The sequence below is a fragment of the Anoplophora glabripennis genome, unplaced genomic scaffold (assembly GCF_000390285.2).
Source record: "Anoplophora glabripennis isolate ALB-LARVAE unplaced genomic scaffold, Agla_2.0 scaffold589, whole genome shotgun sequence".
Taxonomy (NCBI): domain Eukaryota; kingdom Metazoa; phylum Arthropoda; class Insecta; order Coleoptera; family Cerambycidae; genus Anoplophora; species Anoplophora glabripennis.
In genome coordinates, this window is record NW_019417707.1 from 102,128 (window position 1) to 121,493 (window position 19,366).

General features: G+C 34.9%; 4 protein-coding genes across 8 annotated transcripts; 2 read left to right on the forward strand and 2 right to left on the reverse strand.

The window, feature by feature from the left end:
• Positions 1 to 1,608: 1,608 nt before the first annotated feature.
• Positions 1,609 to 6,127, reverse strand: LOC108915322 (GRB2-associated-binding protein 1). The gene is made up of 9 exons (XM_018721317.1): positions 5,757 to 6,127; positions 5,581 to 5,675; positions 5,123 to 5,426; positions 4,899 to 5,068; positions 4,570 to 4,843; positions 4,111 to 4,291; positions 3,833 to 4,055; positions 3,345 to 3,608; positions 1,609 to 2,655 (listed from the first exon to the last, which is right to left on the reverse strand). Exons 2-9 carry the CDS (start codon positions 5,656 to 5,658, stop codon positions 2,308 to 2,310), a joined length of 1,842 nt encoding a protein of 613 aa, XP_018576833.1. The 5' UTR covers positions 5,659 to 5,675; positions 5,757 to 6,127; the 3' UTR covers positions 1,609 to 2,307.
• Positions 6,128 to 7,294: 1,167 nt separating this feature from the next.
• Positions 7,295 to 9,639, forward strand: LOC108915321 (centromere/kinetochore protein zw10 homolog). The gene has a single exon (XM_018721316.1). It carries the CDS (start codon positions 7,392 to 7,394, stop codon positions 9,510 to 9,512), a length of 2,121 nt encoding a protein of 706 aa, XP_018576832.1. The 5' UTR covers positions 7,295 to 7,391; the 3' UTR covers positions 9,513 to 9,639.
• Positions 9,640 to 10,708: 1,069 nt separating this feature from the next.
• On the reverse strand, positions 10,709 to 13,409 carry LOC108915323. Of its 5 annotated transcripts, none has more exons than XM_018721319.2 (6): positions 13,287 to 13,409; positions 12,889 to 12,985; positions 12,714 to 12,838; positions 12,518 to 12,650; positions 11,946 to 12,136; positions 10,709 to 11,341 (listed from the first exon to the last, which is right to left on the reverse strand). In XM_018721319.2, exons 2-6 carry the CDS (start codon positions 12,983 to 12,985, stop codon positions 11,054 to 11,056), a joined length of 834 nt encoding a protein of 277 aa, XP_018576835.1. In that variant the 5' UTR covers positions 13,287 to 13,409; the 3' UTR covers positions 10,709 to 11,053. The 5 variants fall into 5 exon arrangements, with proteins under 5 accessions (XP_018576835.1, XP_018576837.1, XP_018576834.1 ...); XM_018721321.2 differs by having other exon boundaries at positions 11,946 to 12,124; positions 13,231 to 13,409; XM_018721318.2 differs by having other exon boundaries at positions 13,231 to 13,409.
• Positions 13,410 to 14,305: 896 nt separating this feature from the next.
• On the forward strand, positions 14,306 to 18,401 carry LOC108915331 (vam6/Vps39-like protein). The gene is made up of 11 exons (XM_018721337.1): positions 14,306 to 14,486; positions 14,543 to 14,713; positions 14,766 to 14,866; positions 14,928 to 15,131; positions 15,181 to 15,411; positions 15,497 to 15,694; positions 15,746 to 16,048; positions 16,104 to 16,481; positions 16,981 to 17,418; positions 17,517 to 17,899; positions 18,128 to 18,401. The coding sequence occupies exons 1-11, from the start codon at positions 14,417 to 14,419 to the stop codon at positions 18,195 to 18,197; spliced, it is 2,547 nt and encodes an 848-aa protein (XP_018576853.1). The 5' UTR covers positions 14,306 to 14,416; the 3' UTR covers positions 18,198 to 18,401.
• The last annotated feature ends 965 nt before the right edge of the window (positions 18,402 to 19,366 follow it).

Sequence of the window (19,366 nt, forward strand, 5' to 3'; positions counted from 1 at the left end):
CACATAAATTTTGATATACAGGGCGTCGCGGGAAAATTAGGATAAGCCTTACATGTTTATACTAAAATATATTTTCTTTATATAAATAGCCTACAAAATTTCGGTTTAATATGCTTTAGGCTAAGATTCCCGCGATACGAAATGTTTTTTATTCAACTATTACTGAATATAAAAAACATCTTTGTCTCTATATTATCTCACCGTAGTACACTTAGAAAACACTTATCTTTTACGATTTAAAATAATTATCAATTTTTCTATTTTCCTTTCATCCAGTAAATAGATACTTATTTGTGGGGAATATTCAATTATAATAATTTTAAAGGCTGCCACAAAAACCACAATTTTTCAACACATAATTTAGTATTTTTTTTTATTGTTCTTTTTTAACTTGGATGCAATTCAATGCTGACAGCTGGGTCGGCTTTGTTCAGTCATAAAACAATCGCACATCTACTTGACAGTATATCACGTCAAACTGGTTGCGATTGTTTCGACATTTCCATGGCTTGCTCTGTACACCTAAAATGTTACGTTATCCATACTTTGCAAGGAAATCTATGGCAATTTATCGATAAAGTGCTGAACCGGAGAGAATTCGACGATATAGCAGATTTTGAATGAAATCGATTTGAAGATATGCGTTTTGATATCGTTTTGGAAAAATTGTGCTTTTACAAAAGCAAGAAGTACATATAAATACATTGATAAAAACAACTGATTAAAAATTAACAGTTTTATAAAATCCTATATCTACATATTTTTTTTAATATTTCTCTATTAATATATAAAAAACTAAATGCGTAAGCCTTAAACTTCAAAAAATCACACTTAAAAAGTATGCTAGATAGTCGATTGTTGTGTACAAATGTTATCGCTTATACAGGGTGTTTTTTAAGTAAAAAACAAAAGAAGGTCGAGTATTTGTTACTAAATAGACCCCAAGAATATCCTGTTCAGATACTCCAAGAGCCTTCATAAATGATTACAAGCCACGTGACCAGTAGTTTTGTTTGCAATTTTCCTTCGCATTGGTAAAAATTAAAAAAACAATAACATCACATTATTTTGAACGTAGAAGCAACAGTTTGTCACTGTTCATTATAAAAAAATCGTAACAACTGGCGTCGCTAAGATTTAGGGATTTCTAATCGACTGTATTAATCGTGCAATGTTGGTTGCATAAGCTCGACAATCATGTGAGTTGTAATCTTTTATGAAGACTACGACTTCCCCAAAATCAGAACTGTTAAGCATGTTACAATTTTATGAACTATTTTTTTTAAATTCTAAATATGTTCAAGGATGTAACAGTTGCTGGTATACAGGGTGATTCCTAAGTTGGTTCATATTTTTAACAGCGTGTAGAACTACTGAAAATAAGATGTTTTTTCAATTTCGAATTTTTAAATAACACCAAAATAAGGCCTTCCAATTTATCAAAAACTGCCAAAAAAATAAGTAAAACTTTATTTTTCGCTTTTGGCTGCAATATAATTTTTTCCAAATTAATTTATGCCCTCGAAAAAGCAAAAAATAGCGTTTTTTTAAAAACGGTATTGGAAAAAATTATTTTTAACAAGTTTTACTAGTTATAAAAAAATTTGACTTAATTTCGGAATCACCTTGTATTTGTATTTATATTAATTTCATTAATTTGATGAAAAAATACAGTTTTCCACTTTTACACAAACTATTTGTGCTTTTTACAATATAAGCCGAGCCAAGGGTTGTAGAACAACGGAATATTCAAAAATCGCCGCTTAAAATAAATTGAAACGAGCTTAGAATTTGCAAATTTTGAGGAAGTTACAGTTTGCTGCCCTACCATCTATTTTTAAAAATATTTGACCTATAAATCGCGACACCCTGTACATAAAAGAGTTCAAACGCAATCCCGCACAGAATGTTCCGCTTTTCTCTTCCGTAACCGGCATTTTTAATTATTTTAAGGTGCGCTGTGGACGTGGATAGGAAGGAGAGTGCGTTTCGGTAAACCGCGACGAAAATACCGCGATATATCGGGTGCTACGACGACTATCTAGCGTTTTCCCACATCCCGCTTCTACTTGAATATCTTAGGCAAACCATCTTATAATTTGTTTCTAAACAGACTTGTATGGCCGGCATAGACTAACGCTAGCCCTAGAATTATCCTCTCGAATACTGCAAAGGCACCGCTCTTGATTGCCAAGTACTCGCGTACTTGCAAAAAGAGCAACGGAAAGTATCCACTCAAGATCGGAATAGCACATGCGGAGCTACCAAAACAAAAGAGAGGTGGTGCCAGAGGAGGAAAAAAATAAACTACTTCTTGGAAAAGGTGACGGGCTCCTGCCTCTCCTTCTCTAGAATGTTTCTAGTGATGTTGAAGGCCTGCGTCTTCATGAAGTCCACTTGCTTGTAGACGGTGTCTGCCTGACTCCTCGCAGGCAACGTCTGTGTACTGTTACTTGAGAAACTGGAGCTGGTACCTTCGAGATCTAGGTCCAGGTACTGCATCCTACTCGTGACGTAATGGTAAATCTGTTCGTTGTCGTTCGGAGACAGAAGGCTGTCGTGAGATCGGCCCAGGCTGGGAGGCGTGGGGCTCGGGGCTGCCCTGACCTTTCGTTGGTCCTCCTCCACGTTGAAGTGCTTCCTCATGTGCGCCTCCTGCGGGTTTCGCAACGTTACAACAATGGAAAACGAATAAATGTTTGTTTTGTTTCATTTTTTTAGATGGAAGAGTTACACTCCACCAGTTAGAGTTCATCCGTAGTGACCTTAGGGCCAATGACAAGTGAACATCTGGGCGGACCTAAGGGCTTCGATAGTGGGTCAGCACCCACAGAACCTGGCCCGAGAACAAGGGCAGGTCAAATATTTTAGAAAGTATGTAATTGGTGGCAATCGTGTACGTAGACCACGACAGAATAATTTATTTATAATTTTTATTTGACTTTTGCGTAAAAATTTTTTTTTTTTATACAAAGCAACGTCTTCTTATTTAATTGTTGCCTAATAATGCTATAATCAAATTTTGTTCAAATTTAATTTAAAAAAAAAGGCAAGAATTGATTTTTTTTTAATTTACAGTACTACTGTCGGTATGCACGAATATCATGACATCCTGTATAACAAATTATCATTATTTTTTAGTAATCTACCTGTCGTAACACTTGATGAAAAAATCGAACCATGCCACATACTTTTTCTCGACCAAACATCAAATTTTTTTTAGAAACCGAGAAATTTTGTTTTCTTTTTTTTTGTATCACGTGAAACAGTCGAAATCCGGATAAACCTCTTACTTATACATGCACGATAAATTAAAATTTGTTCCAAAAACAATCTGGACCTACCTGTAAAGGTGTCGGAGGCTTTAGCTTTCTGTCCACCGAGGGAGCATTTCTCGGGGAAGGTGGCTCGTTATTCGACGATATAGAGTGGGAATCGGACAATTTCCTTTTTGGTTTCAAGTCGCGGTTGACAGCGGGAGGGGGCATCAGCTGGCCCTCGCAGTATAACGGACTAGGGAGGTTGGAGTAGACTGCCGTCGAGGAGCTGTGGGAATGGGCGGGGGAGGGGGGCTCGTCCTGGCCTTCTTCTATATCATATTTAAAAATCTGCAGAGAGAAGATAAAGCGACGTGAAATCTTGCCATAAAGCTGCGAGTAAAAAAGTTATGGCCCTTTTAACACTTTAAATCTAGCATACGTAGCGCCCTCTAGCAGCTAAATAGAAAATTTAAGGTGTACTATAATTTAACTCCCACCGACTGACTTTCATGACAAAATTCAAATTCTCCGCTACCAAGGAAAGCGATAAACATTCACACAAAGCTCCTTACCGTTGTACTGGTGCTTGTGCCCGGTTTTAGAGAAACGTCGTATCTGAAGATGGTTCCCTCCACGCAACTGACCGGAACTGCGTTATTATAACAGTGCGCGCCTTTTCTCAGCGTAGCTTCACTTTCGACAAAGTGAGAGCGAGGAAGATCGTACGTCTCGTCCGTCAAAATTTTCTGAGATTCCTTGGTCGTTTTAGGCTGTTCGTTTTCATCCACTTCTTTGCTGAAATCACACGGACAGTTGAAAGGTGTTAACCGAGCGGGAAAAATTCTCTTACCTCGTTCTGGAAGGAGTGAGGTTAAGGTAACACGGTGGCGGCGCTTTGTGGGTGGGTTTCGGGGGTCTCGGCGGTGGAGCAACGGCGAGTTTGTTGTCGCCGTTGCTTTTCGTGAACTTCTGTGTTGCTATGATGTCCACGTCGGCAGAACTATCTGAGGGTCTGGTATTTCTCGAAGTATCTGGAATTAAAGGAACGTACCTCAACGTACAGGATGTTTACAAACTTGCAAAGGGTTTTTTAATGGCAGCTAAAAAGTGTTAATAATTTTTCAATAATCAAAATTGTGAATAATAATCGAATTTGTTAAAACTTATTGAGAACTCCTGGAATCGTCACTGACTTACGTACTACATAAATTAAGGTGAACACAGAGTCCTGAGAATGTCATAATAAAACCGACGAAACGTTTTTGTTTTTTTTTTCAAATTTCCACTTTATGTTTGTAAACCTACTTACTTAAGTCGGCAGAATTATGAACCCAATCCTCATCATTGAAGACACTGTCAGAGTCTGTTGGACTTTGCAGAGGAGAATGATTTTTTTCCATGGTACTGGTACTTTTCATTGTAACTGGAGGTGCCAATTTTCTAGGACAATCGTAAAAACGAGGATCCTGTGTAATATTGATGCAATTCAAATAATTTCTCTGAGGAAGCTCGTAACTCTCGTTGACATGTTCAGATTTAAAAAAGGAATTTTTCATGTTGTACTCCAAGAGAGTCTTAAAATCCTACAAGACAATTATTTTTATTGCGAAAATTGTTTAATAACAAAGAATTATTTACCTTAGGATCAAAAATAGGCGATTTTCCCGTGATACATTCCGATATGGGTATGTAGGGGTTAGTTGTAACAGGTGATATAGGTGGGGTTTCGTTGAAATTATTTAACAAAGTCTCTCTTCGGCTTTCAGGTATTTCTTCTATTTCTACATCTGGACAGGATACAGATTTGACTAAAAACAAACAAAAAAACATAAGCTAACATATTTTAAGATTCAAAAACTTACCGTCTTCTTCGTCATTAGTGGATTTCAATCCACAGACCTTGCAAATGCAGTTAACCCAAGACCTCATTTCACTATCTGAATCAGCAGCTAGGTAATAAGTACGGGTAGGTGTCCTTATATCGAATACATGATCGAACTTTAATTTTCTCTCATCTAACTTTAAACCTAAATCTACTTGTTCACAATGATCTAAATCAATAATCCCCTTCAGTTTTCTACAGTTCCTATCAGTATAATATGTTAATATATATTGTCCCGGGAGTTCCCCTGAATGTGTCAACAAAAACCATCTCCTCCTCCATCTCTACAATCAACACAACAAAAAAAAACTGATAAGTGCACAGTATATCTGCAGCCACTAACTAGGTATTTAATATATGAATCATTAATTTGTGGTGGCTGGTTACAATCTATGATAAAAAAATGGTGATAACTCCAATTGGTTAAACCCAACTTACAGCTCTCCAGATTCGTTTTGTTGGAGGAGATTTCGTCAACCAACCCTCAAAAACGACTTCTTGCGGATTTTTTGCCATTTTCCTCAAATAAAAAGCTTTTCTTTTCAAATATCATAACTTTTGAATCGACATACGCTGATGACTAATAACACTTGTCAATATACTTTCTTTTTCAGTGCTTCCAACTAATCCACCGTGAGACAATTAAAAATTACTAGAAAAGGAAAACACTTCCTGAATGCGATTAATTTAAATGGACACAAGCTTATAAATATTTATTTAAGAAATATACTCCTGATAGTCCTGATTCTGTCAAAAATAAACTCCATACTCCATATTCCTCTAATTCTAATTCCATCAACGAGCAATTGACAGAAGTGTCAGCAGTATCAGCACGCAAGTGTATGTGGCACTTAATTAACAAAATTGAATACAAAATTATTTAAATATATATTTCAGAATCGAACCTCCCCATTATCTATACACTCAAACACTTTTCAAGCGTAAGCGTAAGCGATGTAAAAAATTGTAAATGAAAAGTAAATGATTCCACAATTTTAAAAATAAATAATGTTCTTTGATTTTTGAAAGTCGTACAAAAAGACAGTGTTCCTTTCTCTATGACTAATCAAAACTTCATTTCATTGGCCATATTAATTTTTATGTTTCGCGGTTTTTATTATTTTGAAAATAACTTAAAAATATATTAAAATTTTATAAAATTTACTACATACAATTCTAAAAAAAACTTGCATTTTAGTATGGGAAAAACCCTGTCTACAAATTACCTCACCTAATAATTACTCAATTAATTACCTCATACATACCATATCCAAATATGTTTAACGTAGAAATACATCATTCCAATTTATTTTTATGATCAGTGAAGTGGAACGCTCACTTGTGTCAATTGACCAATCAAGTTACATTAAATAGTTCCAAATCTTCATGCTGTCATCTATCTCCTAGAAGCTGCACTAAACTGCTGAAGAATTTTTTAGTAGGTAGCTAACTGTAACAACCTCACATTCGCTGGAGAATTAATTGAACCTTTACCGTATAGATGGCTCCGCCTTCTTTCTCAATAGAACTAATAATGATTTTTCTTCTTAACAGGTCACTTACAGAAGAACCGAATATCCCAGCGTGTTCAGAGACCCCAGTTTTCTGCGGTGCCATCCTTAGAAAAGCACTCTAGTTTTTTGAAAATTTTCGTGCTATTAGAAATTTTCAACATAGAGCATTGCATATTACATGGAGGAAACATATTTACGACAGTGCAGACAAGTGATAGAGAGAGAAAGAGATAGTTTGGGTACTCTCTCTTTCTCTCTCTCACGCTGGCACGCGATTGGCTAATGCAACTACTTTTTCACTTTTTCAACGATTAGCGAGAGAAAAAGTATCCAAACTATCTCCCTTTCTCTCCACACCGTCTACAGTTGATCGATACCTTATCACTATCCTCTACTGCATGCTGAACTGAACAATAGTATTTTTTTCGCGAGTGAAGTCGTATGTCGTTGTATGTATAGTTTGAGTGAGTGAAGAGATTTAAACTCCCACAGGATAACTAAGATCAAAAGAGATAGATGTATTCAGATATTCACCAATATTCAGTCGCGAAAAAAAGCCTATTCTAACAAAGGAACACGACCGTTGACATTGTTGACAGTATACTGTCAAATCTCAAATCGATTGTTGACGTTGACAGTTTAAGTTCAATTTTAAATGTTAGGTTACACTCATTTATATTTATATTTTCCAGTAACTTAACATTCATTACACCTGTTTGAGTTATTGTGTGCAAAATGCATTTCCTTGAAGAAGTGCTGTCATCAGCAGAAAAAGTTGAGCTTGATGAAGTTAATAAAAAAGTACCGGAACTAAAGTCAACAATAGAAATAATAAAAATTGAGGTTATACGTTACATCGAAAACGTTTATGTAAAATATAGTGGAAGGCCTAAACAAAATAGAATTTTGTTGAATAAAGCACTTGAAATTGAAGAAGAAATAAAGACATTAAAAAATAATGCCGAACATGCAATAAAGAAGGAATTGCTAAATTCCCAGAATGAACTGGAGAAACATATAACTTCTTTAGAAAGCATTAATTTTGCCTTACATGTGGTATTTAATCTGTGCCACATTAATGAATCTTTAGTTAATTTCACAGAGTTATTAGATTCAAAAATGTATTTAAACTCGATGAAGTTGATCTGTAATTTGGAGAAATTGATAAATGAAATTCCCGATGATGAATACATTGAAGTAATAGATGAGCTGAAAGTTAATATCAACACTAAAAAGAATATACTTTTAAATGAACTGAAAAATGTATTTACAGACAATATTAATATAAGTGAAAATGAAGATGAGAAATCTATTGTTATAAAAATTAAAAAAGACATCAATAACTTAGAGCAGGCCCTTTTTGCTTTATATTTTAAAAATTCTGTGGTATATCCTTTGCATAGTTTTGCCAAATCTTTGTGGAACTATGTTTTTGTGCCAGTTGTAGATTGCACTGTTAAAATAAACATTAGTGAAGACGATAAGTATCACATCCTCAAAGTTGTTACAGAAGATGCCACAAAAAAATGTGGATATTTGAAGGTATTTTCTAATTTGAAAATTGTTTTGGAATACCTTAAAAAGAATTGTAATGTACACATAAATGAAGAACTGACTTCCTTGGGATACATTGGCTTAGATATTAGAGACAATTTATCAGAATTGCTAATAAAAAACTGTCTACAGAACACTATTCCGTCGAATGCAGCGGAACTCCAGAAATATAAAGTCATTATAGAAGACACTAAATCATTAGAAGAGGTGTTAAGGGACTGTCACATATTTGCCGAAGATACTGCATCGATATTTGAATATGCAAATAACGTGGACATATTATTTATCAACAAAAAGTGTAATGAATATCTTGTAATCTCTCAGGACATAATGAAGAAAGATTTGCACGACATAGTAGAAGTTGGTACTCCATATAATCCCAACAATCCATTAGGATGTAACATAGATGAATTTCTACAATGTTCAGTTTCCAAAAGTACTATCGAGTTACTCCAATTTACCGAGAAAATTATTCAGCAAGCCCTCACAGCTTCCGATGTTTGTGGAGGTCGCCTCTTCTGTACAGTACAAAATATATTCAGAAAATACAGCAGTTTTGTTCCTGAGTACCATAAAAAACTGTTGCAAACAATACCACAACAAGTCGCTTTGTTTCACAACAATTGCTTTTATATAACCTTCAAATTAACTGAATGGAATCGACTGTATTCCCCAAAAATGTTGGCAGTTTTAAAAACGGATAACTGTGGGTTTAAAGATGAAATATATCAATTGCAGAAGATAGCTTCCGAGACTTTTACTTCTTACGTGGAAGGACAGCTGAAACAATTAAACGAGATAATGAAGGAATCTGGCCTTGCAGGTCACACTTTGGACAAACTGGAGTTAGTCACGGAGAAAAGCATAAGGCAGTGTTTAAGGCAGCAGGAGTTACTTAAAACTGTTTGGCATAAGGTACTGCCATATCCTATATATAACAAAACTCTTGGCGTGATATTGAATTCTCTGTGCAATATTATTATAACTTCGGTTGTGAGATTCGAGGACATTTCGTGTGACGCAGCTGAACAGTTGGTGGAAATAATGAAAGTTATTTTTATGCGTGGACCGAAACTATTCACGGATCCCAAAGAGATAAGTCTGTACGTCTCTTCTTGGTACAAACTGAATGAACTGAATTTTGTACTCGGTGCTAGTTTGTTGGATATTAATGATAGATGGGCTGACGGTAAAGGACCTCTTGCCCTGCAGTTCAAGCCCGTCGAGTTGAAGCAGCTGATTAGAGCACTTTTCCAGAATACCGACAGAAGATCAGCTCTTTTAGCAAAGATCCAAGAATAGAGTAGAGTGGTTCATTGGGTTTTATACAGTTTATATCTTGTACTTCACATCATTCTAGAGCTTTCATTAAATAAAAATATAAATTATTTTTTATTATAACAGAGGAACATTAAAATACTTGTTTTTTTAACTTTTTTCATTGACTTTCCTTATTTTAACTGTTAATTTTTTGCATTCGAGATGCAAACAATATTTTTTCGAAAACTGCAATAAAATAAGATTGTGTGAAATTGTTTCATATCATAACGATAGCATTTAATAAACAATAAAAATTAGTTATTTGAACACGTAGGGTCAGAATTTAATTGTAATTCATATTCTAAGTGTTTAATTCAAAAAGAGCTTGGAAAGTGAAGACGAACATTTACCAGGGGAAGTATTGGAAGCCGCACAAAGTGCTGTTTCACAATTAATTTCCAAAAAATCGTCAAGGCAGTACAAGATTGCCTACAACAAATTCAAAGGGTGGTGTAGTTTGAAGAAAATCCAAAAAGTGTCGGAAGCAGTATTACGGCATATTTTGAATATGAAATTAATAAAATTAAACTTTCGACGTTATGGTTAGTATATTTCACATTAAAAAGTACACTGAATGTAAAAAAAATGAGAATATCAGAAAATTTACAAAACTAATACCAATTTGAAAATCAAATCAGTTGGATAGCAGTATTGAGAGATTTTTACAAGAAGCACCTAATAATCGATTTCTGCTAGAAAACGTAATTCAAATTAATATAAATCGATCAATATAACTAATTTTGGACAACTTTTCAATTCATTTTAATAAATGGTGTTGTGGAGCATCAAAAGTTAAAATATGTAGTACAAAAACTTTGTAATTTTCCCACTTACGAATGGACAATAAAGCATATTACACAAAAGCTGCAAAATATTGAAATTAGAAATTTTTTTATTTTGAGAAAAAAATAAGGAATGTGCCAAAGGAAATAGCAACTTGTCTCAATTTGCCTCATCTGGAAACTTATATGGGGCACTGCTTTAGACGTTCTTCTGTCACTTTGTTAGCCGATGCAGGGGCCGATATTACCACCATTAAACGAAATGGGAGGGGTGGCGTTCTAGTATGGTAGCATAGAACATAAAAAGACTAACTTTGTCAACTGAACAGGGTATTCTTTGAGAAAAGAAACAAAAAGTCATATCAAAAATTTATTTCTGAAATATTTGGCTTCAAATGGAGTTGTACAATAAGGACAATATCTACAGTGCTTTATACCTTCAATTTTGTTTTTTATTTTCGCAAAAAATTATTTAAAATTCCTATTAAACTAATTATCTGTTATCTGTTTAAAACACTACTACCGAGTTTTTATTTACTATTCCTTTCTTCGGTTGTATAAAAAAATTAATACTGGATTGTTAAAAAAATAGTTTTATTGTTGCAAAAACCTTATATGACATATCTAATATCTATATGGCATATCTAAATGCAAAAACGTAGAAAATTAAAACTAATAAAAAATACATATTTAACAAAAAAAAATCATCATATTTTTCAGTACATTTATGTAAATCTGTCTTCAAATATCGTTACACCTCACAGAAGTTGCCGCGCACACTTTGCTGAGATTCTCGCGCAGGGTTTCGAGTTGGCGTAGCGTTTCGGGATCAAACTGGGGAATTTGCGAGACCCTCAGCCCCCTCTGGGGTTGTAATGTCAACAATCTGCCGTCCAAAAGAGGGATATTAATATTGGCCATATTTTCGGTTACTACGCTGGCGGTATAAAGGGGACTTCCCTGCATAGACAAAGCTACCTCTCCGTTTTTGGGTCGGCGCAAGAGAATCTGAGGCGTATTCGGTTTGCACTGAAATTGCAAACACGTTAATAACAATAACAACAATATCTAGGTCTAAAAACAGCATTAAACTGCTTATCACAGTAAAACGAGACTCAAAACGGCAGTACAAAAAGGGATGGTGCCTAGTCTTCCAGTCAAAATGGAACAAGTAGTAAAACTAGATAAAAATTGGACACAGGAACAATCTTTCATCTTCAGAGGAACCGTTTCACAGCAAATACTGTAATCGCCACAGACTTGCCAAACTAGACGCACAGGAGACCAATAAGGCCAAACGGGTTAGTTTGTAGCATGTCGAGTTTCGCCAAGTTATGTGGCGGCCACAGTACTATGATACCGATCAGAAACAAACGTACAAATTAATACAGTCAGTTACATCCCGAAACTAAGGGCAACCACTCACGCAAATCAATTTATATCGGAATATTCACATATGTCCCAGCACAAAAAGCATTCAATCGCATCGCACATATGTCTAGAGAAAACCATGAAAAAAAATCACCGTCCCTCGTACTAATCTCGAGGATCAGCCAAGAAGTGAGAAAATTGTGTGGAAGAAGGAATGGCACATTATTATTAACAGCCCGCATTTACGATCGTTATTTTATACCTTTGGTGTTACGACTCCGTATGTGTTGGGTGGCGTGACCTTATTCATGGGCGTCTTGTATGACGTAGTTGCTGATGGTTTCAGTGTGTTGGTTCTTGAGAGAGATCTTGTTTTCCGAGTCGATTGTGTTACCCTAGCCTTGCCTCTAGATTTGTGGCCACCTGAATGAACGCTTTCAGCTGTAAGATAACCTGTGATGGTGGATGATACCAACACCCAAATTAGATGCAATGAAGGATGAGGGTTATGGCGGTAAGAAAAGAAATTGAACAACTACATGCAAAGCACTTCATATTGGGTTATTGTTGATTTTTTTCTATTCAAATTTAAGCAGTGGTGCAAATTTAATGTATTAATATCGTGACTGTGGTCTAAATTGTTTTAAATCTACTCTTTTGGCTTGTTTGAACAGATATAGAGAGAAAAGCATATGATTTAGATTGAATAAATCCTTTACATTGAAGCGATCAATCATTACACATCTTAATGATTTTAGAAGTTATGTTAATCACTCATAACAAAATAGATTTCAAATGATCGCAAAATGCAACAGCAGGTGTCAGCAAACTTACCTTCGTCGTCAACAAATGAGGCACTTCTTTTGACATTTTTTCTATCTTTCTTCACGGATTTTGTAATATTCAATAAATTTTCTTTAGATATACAATTTACTGATCCTGTTGTTTCAAAAGATTCAGCGTCAGTCTAAAAATAAACAAAACTGATAAATACCCTATTCTGGAACAATATCATAAAAATAAGTCTTACAATTTCACTTATGGTCATATTATGATATTTATATGGAATAAAACATTTTTCTTCATTTTTGAATGCTTGTAGAGAAAAAACGGCTTTATTTTTTTCTTCTTTAAGTTTTAGAAGATATTCTTTTTCTAAAACAAAAAAGTTAGAAGTTAACTTTTATCTGCAATTATCCGCTTACTTTTATTCTGTATATGCTGCAAAACTAATCTCAGTTTTAATTCCTTTTCTTCTGATTCCCGTTTTGCATTTTTCTTAACTACTTTCGTCCGTGGCATCTAAAACAAAATGTATTACTATAATAAATACATTTCCTTCATGTCCTTACTTTTGGGACTAGGTACAGTTAAGTTATATATGTCTTACTACAAAATATACTCAGTTAATTGTATATTAACATAAGAAAAGCCAGTATTTGAATAAACGTCAATATTTAAAAAATAAGTTAGACATTCAGCAATTTGGGTGGCTCCAAAGTGACCGTTATTTTTTTGATTTCTAGGTTATAATACAAATTTCTCACCTTTTTAAATTAATTTATAAATATAAAATTATTTAGATAAAGTTCTGTATTAATACCTTACACAGCACCAATTAACAATGCAATAATAGGAAACTTAGTATGTAACTTTTAAGCGTATTTCATCAAGCAGTGAATAAAATTTATAAATTGTTAAAATTTCAAAGTATCAAGCATTTCTAGTCAGTGGTCATAGAACACAATAGGCTTTTTTTCGCGAGTGAAGTCGTATGTTGTAGTATGTGTTGTATGAGTGAATATTACGTTTTTGCGAGAATAGTCAGTCATTTAAACTACTATGTGACGTCACCAGTTTAGATCAAATGACTGAACTCTTCACCCTTCAGCTGAATATTCTGTTAGCATATTCAACTAGTATTGTCAGCCGGTAACTTAACCTATTTCTTTTTGAAATTTTGTTTGATTGAGGATAAAAATCGTTCAGCAAAATGATGGATTCTGATACGGCTGTGGAAGTGGTCAGTTTAAATTTAAACTTTAGAGGCACAGATATTTTAGTAAACGTAGACGTTGAAACAGCAAATATTTTACTTAATGGTCGTAAGATTAATTTTTTATATGGGACATATTTGCGATCCACTTTGCTTCAGGGATCAGGATTATCCTCTTTTTTTTGTGATCTAGGCCAGAGATAATGGTGGAATCATTTGTAATTCAGGTCTTTTTCGTATGAATTACATAAAATACCGACCTAACCTCTTTCTAGTTTAAATTTTTTATATAAAAAATTTAAAAACATATATGGGGAGCCTTGAAGCCATATGTCAAAGTCGTCAAAGTACATATGACAGGCTGCACCACTGAATAGTGAATAATACATTTTCGCGATCTGTTCAGGTTAGACAAGGTTAGAAATAAGATTAAAAAGAGATAGAAACAGTACCTACAAGTCAGACGTATTCACCAATATTCACTCGCGAAAAAAAGCCTAATGTTTCAAATTAATGTATTCGTGTTGACATCTCATTCTACTTTCTTTTGATATCAATGGTTATTGTGACGTTAAGCACGCCAAGTGTCAAGTTTCAATTTTCAATTATCAATTTGAATTTTGAAAGCTCCAGGTAATGTTTGTTTATATTTATAATTTTTAATAACAAAAAATAGTTCAGAAGCTGATAAGTAAACTAAATAAGTTTAATACTCAAATATAAAGAAAGGAATTATAATGCACGAGGCGTATCAAGTTTCTTCTTTGTTAAAACTTACGTATCAAGTAGAATCTATCGCAGCTTATGGTAATTTTTTTTCAACAAGAAAGGACTAACTAAACTTTAATAAATTTTTTTATTAGATGATAACCTGTTGGTTGGTACGAGACAGGGCCATCTCTGCATGTATAATTTGGTTCGTACAGAAGATAATTGCGAGGTACAATTGATGAGATACCATAAATCTTTTAGCAAAAAGGCTGTACAGCAATTAGAAGTAATACCTGACCATAATTTGCTTATAAGTTTAACAGGTAAAGAGTGATTGTATTTCTACCTCTTTACTTTGCTCATTTTTTTTTGTAGACAATTTAGTTCAAGTTCATGACTTAAATGCCATTAACTTTACAACTATTTATCAAGTTCTGAAAAGCAAAGGAGCTACGTTCTTTGCCATCAATATAAAGGTATGAACCAAAGAACCTAATAAATAATTATGATTCATCTGTGTGCATATATTTTATTTAGAAGCAAACTTCAATGACTGGAGACATAAGTGTTCTAGTACGCATGGCAGCTGTTGTAAAGCGTAAAATTCAGTTGTACTATCTAAAAAACAACGAGTTTTTACAACTGATGGATGACATAAATTTGACAGAAATTCCTCGGTCAATGGTATGGTGTCAGGAGTCCATCTGTGTCGGGTATCGCGGTGAATATGCTCTTCTAGAGGTATAAATCGTATACACGGCTTTCTGTGATTAACACACTTTTTTTTTAGTTGAATGGAAAACAAACGGACTTATTCCCTACAAGTAGTACTCGTTCGAATGAGCCGTGCATAATTCGAGTATCTGATACTACCTTTGCTTTATGTCGTGAGACTCAAACTGTACTGGTGAACGTTATGGGTGAAACTGAACGTAATAAAGCCCTTCGATGGTCCGACGTGCCTGTAACATTAGCGTGGGACGAACCATATGCCCTAGGAATACTTACAGATTGCATAGAGGTAACAGAAGTAATTAAATTGATGTTTTTATTGTCATATTTTACTCCAAAATTAATTTTAAATTAAATACAACATTATACCGCAGGTTTTGACTTTAGAACCGAGTGGTTTGGTCCAGACCTTACCCGATCTTTCCAAAGTTCGATTTATTGTATCGGCAAAACAGGGATTGTTATATGCCGCTTCTGTCAGTCAGATTTGGTGTATCCAGGCAGTGGATGTGGCGAAACAAAGGAAAGTGTTGGTAGACGCCAAACAGTTCCAGTTAGCGTTGAAACTTACAGTAAGCATTTTTTTTATTATATAATTTTGTTCAGGACAATGATGTTTTCAGCAAATATCTAACGAATCAGAGGAAGAAAAGAAGGAGAAAATTCACCACATTCAGACGCTTCTAGCTTACGATTTATTTCACAGAAAACAGTTCCACGAGAGCATGAAGGAATTTCTTAAGTTAGGCACAGACGCATACGATGTGATTCGTTTATTCCCTGACTTGCTACCTCAGCAGCAACAAGGCACGGATTATCCGGAACCTGTTCGAGATTTGACTGAGAAAGAACTGGAGACTAGCCGACTTGCTCTTATCGATTATTTGACTGAAATGAGGCATCGTTTACAATCATCGGATACTCTGGTGAGATCCTAAATATCAGTTTATTCCTTATTTGATCTGTCATTGTGTTTTTAAGGCCAACATTAATGCTAGGGGAAACTTAAACGAAAGGGCTACTAGCAAATCGACGAGTCACTTACTTCAAATAATTGACACGACTCTTCTAAAATGTTACCTGCAGACAAACGATGCTCTCGTTGCACCTCTTCTCCGTCTGAACCATTGCCACTTGGTGGAGACCGAGAAGATATTGAAAAAGATGGGCAAACACAATGAACTAATCATTCTGTATCAAACCAAGGGGCAACACAGACGGGCGCTTGAGCTCTTGCAGTCCGAAGGCAGTATCGACAGGACCATCGGGTATTTGCAGCACTTGGGATCGGATAACATGGGTTTGATACTCGAATTTGCTGATTGGGTTCTTACGGAGTCACCAGAAGAAGGCTTAAAGGTACGTATTAAAATAAAGATTGTCGTGTAATTCTCATGTAGGCATTGTTGTCATATCACATCAGGTGGATTGCTATTAAGTAGTTCACCTAAAGTAGGTGAATGTCAGAAGTCACTGACACTGAGATTCACAAACTTAACACGGTGCTTTAAAATATTAGCAACAAATATTTTTTATTAAACACTGGAGATGATTTCAAAAAATGTTTCAAATGTACCCAATTCGCAGGATTACAGGGATTTTATGAGTGTCGCCATCTAGTACTTTCAATCCCAAGTTTAACCTAAAACTTAAAATCTACAGATTTCCATAGGCAATGAATCGTAAGGACAAGAAAGAAGACAATATGCTGGTTAAAAATATATCAACACATTAATTTGTTAGTCTTAAAACCTTTTTTTTTGTTATATTTTTTTGTTTGTAAATTTTGAGATTAGTCATGTATATTTTTCAATTCTTCTGAATGCTTGTCCATGTTTTCGACTATTCTGAATTTCAGATTTTTACCGAAGACATAGCGGAAGTCGAAGCCCTTCCCCGCCCTAGGGTCTTGGATTTCCTCCTCAAATCGCACAAATCCGTAGTCATACCATATTTGGAACACGTCGTACACACTTGGGAGGACTCCAACCCTCTGTTTCATAACGCCTTGGTCCACCAATACAGAGAAAAAATTGTGACGGAGGGACCGGCAGTGGCCGAACACACGAGGAAAAAGTTGCTGCAGTTTCTAGAGAGCAGCAGACAATATACAGCCGAGAATATACTAAACAGTTTTCCGACAGACAGCCTGTTGGAAGAAAGGGCGATTATTTTGGGTAGATTGGGTAAACACGAAGAGGCGCTTAACATCTACGTGAGAGCCCTGGGTGACGTGGAAAAGGCGGAAACGTATTGTAGAAAAGTGTACGACAAAGGATTACAGGGAAGTCAAAATGTAAGTGATTACATTCTGATCTAGCAGGCTGCAGTTTACATTTTGTTTCTGCTTAAATTTAATATGACAGTTGACGTTTGACAGACGATGTGTTCTAGGTGTACGCATCGCTCATAAAACTTATTCTAGACCCGAACAGCTGCCAACTGACCCTCCCCGGTCTAGTGCTGTCTCCGAAAACCGCTCAGGCAGACCTCGAGTTGGCTCTGCAGTTGTTGGAGCAGCACGCGAGTCGGATGAATCCCTTGCAGGCTCTACAGATCCTTCCAGACAGTGTTCCCGTGTCCAGGATACACAAATTTTTGTCCGTGGCGCTTTATAATGTCATTCAAGACAGGCGCAGGGTACAACTGATGAAGGGTCTACTGTACGCGGAGCATTTGCAGTGCCAGGAGATGAAACTGGCGTTGCAAAGTCAACACGTCCTTGTTACCGAGCTGAACGTTTGTCCCGTCTGCAAGAAGAGGTTTGGGAATCAGAGGTAGGGGTCGATATACAGAGTATTTTTGTTAAAAAAAACTTCACGAAAACCACAGATTTTCACAAACGAAGATGTTGTTTGAAAATCATGGTTGTGACATTTGAACTACTTTTTTTTCTAACTCCAGGAAAAAGGAAAAATTTCACAAAAGTGTGGAAATTGGCCCAACCAAATATGAAATCGTGAAAATGAAAACGAGAAATTTGTAAATCTAAATTTTCTTTGCAGCGCCCTTGTGAGGTATCCAAATGGAGATGTGGTCCATTACTCGTGTCAAGAGAAGAAGCTGATAAATTAAATGATAAATTCCAAATAAAAACATCTACTATGACTAGTATTCCTTGGAAAGAATAGAAATATTTAGAAATGTATGTATTTATGTTAGATTTTGAAAAATAAGATTTATGCGATTTAAAAAAATATGCTGACATAATTTCTGAAACGTGATTACTGATTATATTTAACCAAATATAATATACTTTTTTTTTTGTAAATAAATAAATACCCAATATTAACTATGTTTTTTTTACTCCTTTGTCTTACATTTTTTAATTTCAGTAAATTTTGAGAATGTGTACTATATACATAGTTAGGAATCTTTGACTAGCTCTTGTTGTTCTCGGGCTAAGCTCTATGGGAGCTGACCCACTATCAGAATTGCCATTGGAAAACAAAAAACCATCGCACTTTAAATATCAGCACAAGCCTTGAGTTCCTTAAAACCACTATTAAACCACATTTTTTTTTCAGTTGCAATTTTTCTTCTCAAAATCTGCCATTAGATAAAAAAAATGTGGCAAATACTGAAATACACAATGACTAATATTTTGTAAATAATAATAGTAAAGGTGCATTTTTAATTATAAAACAAAAGTCTGTAGGTCGAGTAAATGAAAGTATTTTTCTTAAATGTCGGTTACTAGTGGTCACTTAAAATAACGTTTTTCTTTTCTTTTTGCCACGTTTCGAAAAATAAAGGCAATTTCAAAGAGTTCCGCCAAATTTTCTACAATTTCCGATTGGTTGCAAATAGAAATTACCGATAGAGGTCCGCCATGGGTACCCAGTATGTTTGTAAACTGGGTTTTTCTATAATTTCATCAAAATACTATTGTCTGAAGTAAATATTATTTGTTACAAATAGATCCTTGTTTTCTGTGTTAACTTATGTTGATATTCGCCAGGTATATATTCAATGTGTATTGTGTGATTTTTTTTAACTGACATTAGGGGTTAGGTTACCCTTGCGGCCTTATTGCAAACGTAAGATACGAATGTGATTTTCGTAAATTAAATTTTCAGAATGTAGTTGCGATGTTTTTGTATGTTTGTAACGCATATACAAGGTGAGTCCATTTAAAGAAATTTCTTCTGTTTACATGACCTACAAAGTCATTATGAAGGGATGAAACTTTCTCAAATGTCATCTGTTAACAACTTGTCAGATTCCTCCAAAAATTAAGTATA